At 45.4% G+C, this 12,441-nt stretch overlaps 1 protein-coding gene across 1 annotated transcript in view; it reads left to right on the top strand.

Moving 5' to 3' along the window:
• Positions 1-4,053: 4,053 nt before the first annotated feature.
• The window catches only part of MDGA2 (MAM domain containing glycosylphosphatidylinositol anchor 2), a gene marked incomplete at its 5' end in the record, with an annotated part of 828,838 nt that continues 820,450 nt past the window's right edge, over positions 4,054-12,441 (top strand). Inside the window, one exon of the mRNA XM_082649132.1 lies at positions 4,054-4,333. Within this exon, the coding sequence (XP_082505258.1) occupies positions 4,054-4,333 (280 nt within the window). The remainder of the gene's footprint in view (positions 4,334-12,441) is intronic.

Below are 12,441 nucleotides of genomic sequence, written 5' to 3' on the forward strand. Positions count from 1 at the left end.
TTTCTCACTTCTGTCCCACTACGTTGGGTGGATTTTGTGCCAAGCTGTGACGCTCTCCATGACATTGCCTCTCTCATGCTACCTAGGTTGGAACATCCTGCTTATACTGCAGGACAGAGATAGAAATTTAAAATGAAACTACAGTCAATAAAACTCTAAGGGGTTATTAAGGTAATTAAGGCTGTCAGAGGAGAGCCCCTAAATTTTCCTGGCCTTGTCATCACAAATGATAAAGTGTGCATTGATGCTTCTGTTAGCGACAGAGTAATACTCTTGAGCGGGCCCTGGCAGTAATGCAATGGAGGATTCCTTTGAGTTCTGTACAATTTCCATATTCACTATGCAAAATCCAAGAAGCTGGCAATCCTTAAAGTTACTTACCCTTCCCCCTTAAGAAAGTGCACTAATTGGGCCACACAGATCATCCTGGTCCTGATTTTATTACAGCCTTTGGACCTGCCTTCTGGAGCATCTCCCCTTCTCTCTGATAAACCACCTCCCTGCCTGTCCTTAAGACTCAGCTCAGGCTCACCACCTGCAGGCCTTCAATAGTTAGTGCTAAGGTGTGGCTGGATACATCATGCCTATGTGGTCAGGGCAGCCTAAAAAATGTTGAATTTTAAGAAAACAAACAAACAAAATAAAAAACCTTGGTTGACTGAATTGGCCAATTGTTTGTAGAAGTAATCTATCATTTTCATTGGAAGGAAAAAACATATGAAATCCAGTGCAATTTTTATTCTTACTGTCATATAACCTAATTAATGGTTCCATGTAAAATCTGCCACCATGGGACTTTCCTTATATAGCACTTATAGTGTCAATAGAAGTAGTGGTGCATGTGTTGACCAACAAACCCTGTCCACTAGACTGTGTCTTTCTTAAAGGAAGGGATTCTGTCCTGTATATCTTTGAATGTTCAATATCCAGGACAAGACCTGGCCCAGAGCAGATATACCTGGTGGTTTCCTCAACTGAAGTAAATTGTAAAATGACTGGGTTCTCTAAGTTCTCTACAAGCTCCAAATATTTTATTCAGGAATGCTGAGGGCTCCATGGGTGTTTGGTCCTTACCTAGGCAGAGGTGTGCACTACATGGAAAAGAAAGGCCCTGAGCTCCTGAAGCTTAAGTCCTAATGTGGCAGGTTAAGCACAGTAATCCCTCTTAGAGATACTGACTTAGTCTGGGTTACTTTGTTAAAGTGATACACTGACTTTTTAGGATAATAAAATATTTCAGTGTAGAGTCCTGAAATCACTCAAAGAGCCTATGCTTCCATAAATAAAAGTCAAAAAAAGGACAGTACAAATATACAGGTGAAGTAGTATCTCAGAACATGAGTGGCCAAAATCTGGAAGTGCCTCATGGACAAGACACATTCTGAGCTGCCATCTGAGAGAGGAGTTGCACTTTACTGCTCCTTGAAGCTGCTGTGCTGCTGTATGCAGGAATTATCTCCTTTTAAAAGACTAATTTCCTGAAACATAACGCAATTCCCCTCACAGCTGACCAGTGAGTGAACTTCACTCATTCTCCTTCAGAAATGCCACACATTGAGTTTTGCTTCTACAGTGATACTTAATTCCATCTACTATGTGAAAGTGGCATTTCATAAAGAAGCGGTCCTCAACGCTGAGGCATCCTTTGCCCTGAGGCAACCTTCTCAACATTGGTCCTCTTACCTTGTAAACCCAGAGCGTAAGCAGTAGATCACACCCTGTAAAAATAATATGCATAATTCACTTAAGTGAGGAAAAGGACCTTGGTGGAAACAATGGGGGCTATTCATTTCCTAGTGCTCGGAGGTAACACCACCCCCTCCTGCCCCTCCTAGCCGTAGCAGAGAGAAAGGGACCTGCAGTGTGTTATACCAGTCTATTATAGGAACAGATAAATGAATACTATGTTCCAGATTTTCCATAGCAATTACTTTTTTTAACACATGTATAAATGCACGTTTTTTAGCTATTTTAATCACTTCCCTATCCATATGTTGTTTGAAGAGTGAAGAACATATTCGACAAAGTGGATTGAGAGCAGGAAGCACTAATTTTTGTGGCTACAGAGACAAATCAGAAACCGCTACTTATATTACCACTTTTCTCCTATAAATCTTCGGAGGACTATTTCTACACTAGTTCCAATGTAAATTATAGATGCTTTGCATTTTCTAATCCTTTTGTAACTATGAATTTCTTAAGCTCCTCGAGAGCCTCTGTCACAAAAGAGAAAAGATTTTCAAAGCGGTTAACTTTAGTAGGAGACATTGCATATTAAATATACTAAGCTCTGAACTCTTAGTGTTTTGCCCCTAGAGCCTTCACTGCTGTGATGACCATATTTCCATTTAAAAGGACAGAAATGGGGAAGAAACGATGCTGTTTCCAAGTGCTGTGGCCGGTACTGCCCTCTAGTCAAGCGGAACGGATCCTGGGAGACCCTGGGCGGCGGGGAGGGGATGGTGTGTCCTGTAATTACCCGGGATCTAAGGTGGTAGCTGGCCCTTCCGCGTGCAAACGCCAGCATAGGCATCGGAAACGATAACCGGTGTCCGAGGACGCGCAGCTCCGGGAGGTTGGGGGGACGGGGGGCTCGCGGGGAAGGCTGAAGGCTGGAGGCCGGATGCCGTCGGCCTCGCGGAGCCCCTCTGCACTGTCCACACTGATGGGTTCCACGTCTGACACAGGAAGGCAGAGTGAGGAGGAGGCGCGGAGGCAGGCGACTGAGCCGCGCACCCGGCTTTGACGTCGCCCGGCTGCGGCTAGAAGCTCGCGCTCTCAGCACGTAGCGCACAACGTGACCACACACAGCCTTCCTCTCCGGCAGCCCGGCAGCCCGGCAGCTCGGCAGCCCCGCAGCCCCACTCTCGGCTTCGCCCTCCTCCTCCTTTCCGCCTCCGCTGCGCGCACCCCCGCGCACACCCAGGGATTCCGGCCGGCGTCTAGCTCTTAGCGCTTCGCCGCCCGGCCCGGGCACCTCCGCCGCAGCTGGGGCCCGAACGGCGGCCACGCAGCCGGTGTCCTTCTCAGGCGGCCGCTCCCGCGTTCATCTCCGGATGCCAGCACTACGTTAGCCCAGGCGGGGAACCCCTTCTGCGACGCCCTCCTCTAAACTCCCGCCTGTCCCGGCCGCCCCCACCCCTCCACCTGGCGGGGGCAGCGCGGAAGCGAAGAGGACGCGCGCGGTGCCGGTGGGCGCGCGTAGACGTGTGTGCGATCCGCTCTCTGCTTGGCATTCTCCGTCTCCTGCAAGTGACGGTGCCTGGACTCTGCTTTCGGCTCCCGGAATTGGTGCGGCCAGCCTGAGCCCCCTCTTCGCTGGCGTGGCGCTAAAGGCTATTTTGGAGAACGGTGGAGGTGGCCGCGGCGGCGGCGGCGGCGGCGGCGGCTGAGGCTGGTGCCCGAGAAAGCTCCAGACTCACACTCTGCGCCCTGTCCGTCCCTCTCCTCCTTCTTACCCCTCCTCCCTTCCCTTCCTCCCCACCCCCGTCCCCCTCGCCCCACTCCTCCTCTTCCTCCTCCTCCTCTTCCTCCTCTCCCCGCTCGGCGATGCGAGCCTGTATCGTGTAACAGGATTGGCGTTGCAATGGCAACTGATGGAATGGGGGAAGGCAAGACAGCAGGGCTGGGGGCTCCGGACTGCGGGCGGGCGGGCCGCTGCCGCCGCTTGACGCTCCTCCGGGGACCTTCGCGAGTTACTTTGTAAAGGCGAACCCAAGCGAGGAAGCCCCTGCTCGGTGCCCCGAGTCAGAGGCCACTTCCTGCTCCCTGGCTGCCCGCGTCAGGCTCGCACCGCTCGGCACACCCGGCCCCTCGCCAGCACCCGCCGCCGGCCCAGCGCGCCGCCGCCGCCGCCGCCGCAGCAGCAGCTGCGAAGACTCCAGTCCGCTCCCCTGAAGAACACTTCGCCTCACGGCTCCGCTTCCCATCACGCCCCCTGCTCCTCCCCGGCGTCTGCGATTTTCCCAGGCGCCCAGTGTGAGTGAGGCGTGCGTGTGAGTCTGTGTCAGGGTATTGTGTTGTGGGAGTGTGTGTGTGTGTGTGTGTGTGTGTATGAGTGTGGGGTGTGCGGGGCTCCTGCGCTCCGCTCACGGCCGCCGCCGGGGAAAGACAGACGGACTGCGCTTCCCCCTTCCGCGAGCGGTTCCCGGGCACCTCGGCTCGGCTGGGGAGCGAGCGGGGCGCGCCCGGCTGGCCGCCGGCCTCCAGAAGGTCCCGCTGCGTCCCCCCTGGGCTGGATATGTTCATGTTCACGTGAAGATGGATTTAGTGTACCGTCTCGTGTGGCTGCTGACAGTCTTCCTGGAGGGGATCTCTGGCCAAGGAGTGTACGGTGAGTGGAATCGCGACGCTATTGTGACCTTGCATTCTTAGGGAAGATAGGCTGGTGAGCGAAAATGCACGACTCGCGCCGTTCCGGGGCCCCTCCCGGCGTGGCTTTTGATTTCCACTTCATCACGTTATTGGGAGCGATAAGGAAGCGGAGAGCGCGCTGCGAATCGGGCTGCGAGCCGCTCTCCCAGCGCCTCGGCTCGGGCTCGGAGTTGGGTCGAGCCGGCAGCCCAGCACTCGTGCGAATAAGTGGCTTTGCACTTGATTTATTCTCTCTGGGGGCCCGAGCTCTAGCAGTCTTTGATTTAATAATGATTTGGCTCCTTGCATGCCTTGGTGTCGGTGCCGCGGTTTCCTCCAAAGGGAAGCTTCGAATGTGACCCCAGTGAGCTCCCCATTCCTCTCCGCCCCGTGTCTCAGCCTTCTCTTTTCCTTTTCCTTTCTTTTTGGGGGGGGGGGGCGTGGGGAGAGTTGAATGCCTGCTTGACTTGACTTTCCAGCTCAGGAAGTGGGTTGACAGTCGAGTTGCGTTCTGCACCAACCGCTGCCATAAGCACTGACTTGGGGAGGGGAAAATAGCAGGCAAGATTCTCGGTGCCAGACACAATTAAGGGACATGTTTATGTGAATGGATGAGCAAATGCATGAATGAACGGACGGCCAAGTCTGCGCGTCTCGGCTCCGGGGCAGGACACTAGCTCGCTGCAACAGGAACATAATCTCAGTTCTCCGGAAAACGCAGGGCTGGGAGGGTTAGGACGGAGAGAAGGGTGAACGTGTTAATTCGGATGTTTTTAAGTCCTCAAGAGCCAATCCAGGTTCCTTCGCCTGTCAGCAGTTGGCACCCTTGGTTTTCGGGACTGAAAGATACACACACACACACACACACACACACACACACACACACCCTCTGGCTCAAATGTGAGTCTTCTCCTGGGATAAGCAGGCGGTGCTACAAAGGAAAAATAACTTTTGTGTTCTCGAGGTATGGTAGGAAGGTTAAGAGAACAGCCCTTGAGGGGACAGCAAGCCGAGACTCACCCACAGGTCCCAGGCTAGGGCCGACATCCGGAGAAACTGTGTGCTGGAAATTTGGCAGCCCGCCTTTGGTCTCCCTCGGGGTTGGGACCCCAGCGCTGCAGTGCTAGGCACCGGCTGCCCCGGGCAAAGAGCATGAGTGTTCGTGGAAGCGCAGACCCTAGAAGTGACTTGGGAGTGGGCGCGGATGCAGGGGGACCTTGAGTCCTCAAACTCTCTGGGAACGTGGAGTGCGCAGTGGGCAAGTGTTTGGGAACCGAGGCGAGAGGTCTGCCTTTACTCTCTCCGCGGTGTCTTGTCCAGGGCTGAGCGGTGCTGGGGGGGGGGGGGGCGGGTGGGGAGAGTGTCAGGAGCGGCGAGCACTGGGCTCTGCTTCGCCTCATCGGCCACTCCCCTTGCCTGTCTTCCTACTTCCCTCCTTGGCTCTGGCCAAGAGATCTTCACTTTCTCCCACCTCTAAGCATCTTAATTTCCCCTCTCTCCTCACTTCCTCTTTCCCAAATGAGAGCGAGCTTTCTTGGTGGTGGTGGTGGTGCTGGTACCGCTACTGCTGGTGTGTGTAGGAGAGATGCTGAGGTCTTGAACCTCTTGGCTTAAACCGCTTGGCTGATGGCAGGAGGTGAGGCCTTGAGCAGAGCAGGAATTCATTTAGTGCTCTTTTGACTTCTGCTGGAGTCTGGTGTCCCGCAGCTGAGAGTGGCTGGGATTCTAGGGATGGAGGAGTGCTGCAGATAAGATGGAACCTTCTCGCGTGAGTCTGAACTCTGCTTGTCCAAGTCTTTATTTCTCTCCCATTGGTTCAGATTAGCTCAAATAAAAAGAGTTTTTGTTTTTGTTTTGTTTTTAAAATGTGTGTGTGTAGGAGATAATGAGAAGTGAGAAAAATCGGGGTGGTGGGTAGGGGATGTTCTGGAACTGTCTGGATTAGAAAGGGTTCCATTTTTCTGTCACTGTTTGTCATTCAGATTGTTTGTCCTGGTAAGTCTCATGCTGGGCGGTGGGAAAGTGTAAGATTTAGGAGTGGAGACAAGTAGAGAACAATTGCATCAAAACAGTCCTGGGCCTTGCTGCTTAACAATAAGGGGGAAGGCATTTCTGCTACTGAGCTGATCGTTGTGAAGGTGGTGGTGTTTTTTTTTTTCTTTTACTATTGATGTGGTTATTAGTCACTTAGCTAGGAGTAGAATTGGCTTTGTTTGAAAATTAGTCAGCATCTCTAGTCGTTATAAATGTCATAGCTATCAGGTGAGTGAAAAAATATATTTATATATTACTTTTCAAATATGTCTTACAAATCACAGAAGTTAGATTCTCAAAGTGGGAATCCGCAACCTTCAGTATGAGCATCACCTGGGAACTTGTGAGGAATGCAAATTCTCTGACCCCTCCCAGGATTTCTAAATCAGAAATTCAGAGTTTGGGATCCACATTCTGTGTTTTTCACCTCAGGTGATGATTAGGATGCATGCTAAAGTCTGAGAACCACGGATAAGACTTCACATTTCATTGCTTTGACTTTGTAAACCATGACCTTTCTTAACCTGAAGTAGTTTTATTTTTTGTGTGTGTGTGGAAGCATTTATGGGGAAGAGAAGATTTTATTTTTATTTAGCTATAAAATATTGATTAACTGTAAGAAGGACGTAGACATAAGAGTTAGTGTAAGATTATAGAGTGTGTTTTGAACATTTTACATGAGGAGTCTGGAAGATGATTAATTTTAAAAAAGCAGTGCAATTATAAACAGAGACTTCAAAGACCTAGATAGGAACTTTGCTAGCATAAGTCTGTATCCCTGTCACCCTTTAGTTGCCTGTGTTTGCCAGATGTAAAACCATTCGTGCTACACACAACGTATTATTTCTTAATATTGTTTTCTAGTAGGTAAGTTCAAGAGAAAATAACATTATTTTATCGGTAATTCAGGCAAAATCACTTCACTGTAGCCTAAAACTAATTACATGATTTAGAAATATATCATTGTAACCTTTCTTCCTTGAAATAGCTAGTCAGCCCTTCATTCTTCTACTGCTAGCCTGGAAAATTCTGAGCATGAAATTCAGATGTTTTTAAGTAATTGAGACTATTTGTTTTAATATATAGATTATATTGTCTTGAGTTACTGTAGTCTTCTTCCTATTGTGTTTGACCAGCTTGGTACCGTGTGCACTACTTAAGTATAAAAGTTTCTGCTATAGACCTAGGGACTTACTGTCATTTATCTGGGAATACTGCTTAGCAGACTTACTGCACAGTAGCTGAGATTTGTGTATATGTGGCATTTGGGTAAGGGAGATTATCTTTTGATTTATATCTGCCTGTCTACCCTCCACCAATGATTCTGATGTCATTAAAAAACACTTTTTAAAAATAGCATTTTTCCCTGTAGATATCTATATTTGTGTAGTTTTTATTTTTTAATTTTTTTAATAATTTTTTTTTTGGTCATGCCATGAGGCTTGTGGGATCTTAGTTCCCCATCCAGGGATTGAACCCGGGGCCATGGCAGTGAAAGTGTGGAGTCCTAACCACTGGACCACCAGGGAATTCCCTGTGTAGTTTTTAAAATCAATTTTCTTAAGTTTTTATATTCTCCCGTTTTGAATTTAAAAAAATTTTTGGTATTCAAGCTTTTTCCTCAAAATAATCTTGGAAGTTTAAAGTTTTATTTTAATTTTCTTTTTACTATAAAACGTCACTGAAAACCAAGAAGTCATTAAAGAACAGTGAACTGGTATCCATTTTTGGCATTGTTAATTTTGTTGCACTAAACCCATTGCATTACATTTAGGATAACTGATTAAACATAGCATCAAGGGTCACAATGTAAACCCCAGCTAGGTGTATATGACTGCAATACTTAGAGCTGAGTGATCCAAAGTATTTTCCTAGTTTTGAAAGTTTTCTTTGTAAGTTATTCTGTGGATGTTTAACTGTGTTTTTTAGAGAACCTGTTGATAATTACATAATTTTGAGAATCATATCTCCTGTAAACTTCACAGCTGTCTTGCTTAAAAAGGAAAAAACTGCTCCATTGACACACACTGTATTTTCACTTCTGACCTATTATACCCTTAATTTCCAAGGAGGCTAATAAAAGATTATAACTGCATTAGCACAGGACAAATCCCCACTGCAACTGAAAAACAAAATAAAAGTCTATGTCTAAATAGTTTGTAATGGGAGCCAAATCTACCAATGACTTGGTGTCCTAAAATAATTAATGTACTGCCCATAAATAGCTTGCAGGATGTGCTAGAAGCAATAAATAGAATAAGTTTATCAACACATCTGTATGACAAATTAGCAAGCTGTATCCTCTAAATTCAGGTGATATCAATTAGTCTCATAAATTTTAAGAATGACACCCCAGGCAGTAGATGACAGAAAAGACTTGGTGGAATTGAGAACCAGGGGATAAGGTAGACAGGAAGGATCTGGAAGATCTTTCAGACTGTCAGTGGGTTGAATCTAAATGTACAGATTGACCCTAAGGGATCAGAGTGCTCTGGGAGGTCAGTTGACCATTACATCCAGTCCCAGGATGTTTCCATCCTCACAGCAAAATTATCCCAAGGTGCATTGAATTGTGATTTTTGTCCTGTTTGAGTTTGGAGAAACCCTGTGATCAGATTCTGCTTTTGACTGAACACATATTTAGGGTGTCAGCCTGTGGGAGATGACTTCAATGAGTGTTGCTAAAAAAAGGTAAATCTGAAGCTCTGTCATATGCAGTTAGCTTTAACATTCTCTCTTCCCACTCCTTACCCCACTGTCCCTATGTGCACACGAGAACACGCACACACACACGCGTACCCTGGATCATCACCACTTTGGTCACCATCACAGGAAAAGTGGGCTGTCCTTTGTAGGTTGAGATTATTTTTGCACATTCAAGGTTGTCCTTACTGGTTGTGTTACTGAGAATTTGCATGACAAATGAGCAGATTATTTTATACGGTGTTACTTGCTCATGTCCTGTTTGTCCCTGGGAAGTCCCTAAGTGGGCTATTAAGTACTTTAGATTGAGCAGGTTGAACATTAAGCCTAAGGAATCATTTTCTAGAGAACAAATCAGTGAGGGTGAATAGATGTCATAAAAGAAATTCAAGAAAGGCATTTTTCATGATCTTCATTATCTTGGCTTAATTTTATTGTCTCTGATACCAGCTCTTCTTATTGATATTGTAAAATTATTTTAGTGTTTGTTTTGTAAGGCAAACCACCTTAAACCTATTTTGAGAAACAGGTTTTCCGGAAAAAATGTGCTCTGTATTCTTTTAAAATGTACTGTTGTAATGTGATTGGGGTAGGGCTCATGGGATGCAACTAATAGCATGAGCCTGTGGGTTCAGTTTATGTCTTAACACAGTGTTAGGAACCGTGATCTTGGGTTGCTTTCCACCTATTGAGGTAATTCATCACTCATGTTCTCTGGCCTGGTCCTCATGCTTTGGGAAGAGTTGGGCCCAAGACTCGAAACCCACGAAGTCAAAGGCAAACAGTCAGTTATACCCGCCTAGTCCTGGAACTGAGCTCTTGGCAGCTGCAGTGAACTAAAGGAATGTGCTATCAGCTCCCAGTTGAATTGGGGGAAGATCTTACTTTCCCTTTTGGCTATTTTGGAAGGACAAGCAAAATATTATATTGAATTCATTTCAAGTATGAATAGGGTGAACGTTTTTAGCTTCACTGTAATTGCCGTTAACTGAATAGTCCCTCAAAATGAAATTTCATTTCTTTGCTTCAGTGACTGTCAATGTAAAAATATTACTCAGAGCAGAATGAATAAATGATTTCATTTATAGGCCACTGTATCCTATTTTTATTTTCAAATCCAATTAATAAACTTTTGGCCCTGTAAAATCATAAAGTCAGAAGAGACTTTACGATGGCATTAAATCATCTCACTAATTTATGACACAATGGCTTTATATTATGCTACTCTGATGGTGGTCCTATCCTATTCGTGAGATTTCTTTCACAACTTTTTTTTCCACAATCCAGACTTATTCACTGGATGGATATTTTTTTGTCACCTTGCTAAAATCCCTCATCTCCATTATTGGATCGTGCACTTAGTTATTTCCCATTTTATACCAGTACAATTCCATTTTTTACTTAACTTATATGACCTTGAACTGATCCCAATTAAGCTCTCTTATATTGGTTTCTTACTACTTTTCCAAGATACTAATGCCAAGATACTATTTCCAAGATACTATTTCTGTCTTGTGTTTTAAAACACTTATTTCCTTTCCTGTTGATGTAATTGATTGAATTCAGTAAGAAAGATGATTTCCATTTCATAATCTAAATCATACTTTCCCCAGGAGTTCACAGTCATAGAAAAGGATTTCAAATGTTAGGAACATTTTTTTTGGCTATCACACATTTACTATAAATTTACCAATTAAAGACATATTATGGTAGGAGCAAAGGTGTTAGGAATTATGACATAACTTTTCTTTCTGTCTTTTAGTATGCTACCTCTATAACTTTACATAAAAATAGGAGACATCAGTTTCTTGCTATTCCCCGTCAAAACTATACCAAGGACTATTGTGTGGTTGGCAGATGGGGTCAAATATGTGACATGTTACCATATCCGCAAGCAGCATATTTCTTGTCCTGTTTTGTTGGAATAAGAATGGGAGGGATAAAAATAATGGAATGATTCTGTAGAAAGGGAATCATATATGTCTGAAAGAGGAAGAGTTGGTTCATAGCTAGACCTCCCACAGTCTTAAAGGACAGCACAAGGGGCAGTGAAATCTCAGTGAGGTGAGTAGGAAATCAAATGCTGGCCTGGAAAGGCCATTCGAAGAATATATCTGTCCTTTAAGTAATAGCAAAACAGCAAACTATTTTATTTCTGAAATAAATAGAACCTTGTTCATGTGTGTCAAACAGAGGAAGAAAAAACAATGTCTGCCATTTGACTGAATGACAACTTCAGGGAGATTTTTCTGTTCTCCTGAAAGGGAAAGATAGACGAGGAATTCTTAAACAGAGCCTATGGTCCCAGTGGACCAGATTATCCTACCTGCCAATTGATTGTACTTAAGGAGAGATAGGCACAGGTTAAACATTGAGGCATTCTCTTTGTTATTTCTCAGTGGAGCTATGAATTTGGTCCAGGCCTTGCCTTGGGTCCACTTCCTACTGAAGAGGGGGAGGCTCCCACGAGTCTCCTGAGAAGGATATAAAACTCTGAGGAAGATATGCAACTTTTCAGAAATTTTCAGTAGGAATTGTACACAGTTTCTGGTCAGATGGTAGGTAAGTTCTGGTAACTTCAGTCAGCAAATTAAGGTATAACTTCTATGGATTAAACATGTAACTAAGTAGTAAGAGCTGTGAACTCAAAAAGAGTTTACTAGTTAATTAAGAAGATAAAGCCAAATGGAAAAACAAACAAAATAAGGCTATGAGAAATATACAAATATTTGTGCAAGATGAGAGAGCATTGATAGCTGCCATGGTTGGAGGAAACTTGAAAAAGCTGACGTCATGGTTTGAGACTTGAAAGTAGGTTGATGTAATATAGATAAAGAGGGAGGATAGGCCAGTGCTAAAGCACAGATCCCAGCTGCAGGAATAATAGGGCAGAAAGGAAAATAACCCTGCAGTACGTGTCTAGTATTAAACCTAAGCAATTTCTCCAAAGTTTGTCCCAACTAGAAAGATGTATCCATCCTTAACCTGTGGTAACTCCCTCTCCCCCAAAGTCTGTAAGTCTGTGAAATAAATTTGACTGTGTGATACTCTGGAACTTGCTCAGATATTTATGTCTACCAAGTTCCTAGGTTTGTGTGTGTGCAATGTGGAGCCACCTGACCTGCTGATCAGGAGTTAAGACGGTTGTCTCTAAAGTTCCTGTAGGATACTGAGCCCTCCCCAATTCTACGCAAACTTGGGGAGCTTTGAACTTACATAGCAGCGCCTTTTGGAGTTCGGGTCAAAGACTTTTCAAAGGCTTTTTAAGAGTGCCTGCTACTTAGAAGCAGTGGACTGTGGGTCTAGAATCATGTTGTTCTTTACAAATGTACAGCCACTGAGATGAATACG

The sequence above is a fragment of the Grampus griseus genome (assembly GCF_964374135.1).
Source record: "Grampus griseus genome assembly, chromosome: 2".
Lineage (NCBI taxonomy): Eukaryota > Metazoa > Chordata > Mammalia > Artiodactyla > Delphinidae > Grampus > Grampus griseus.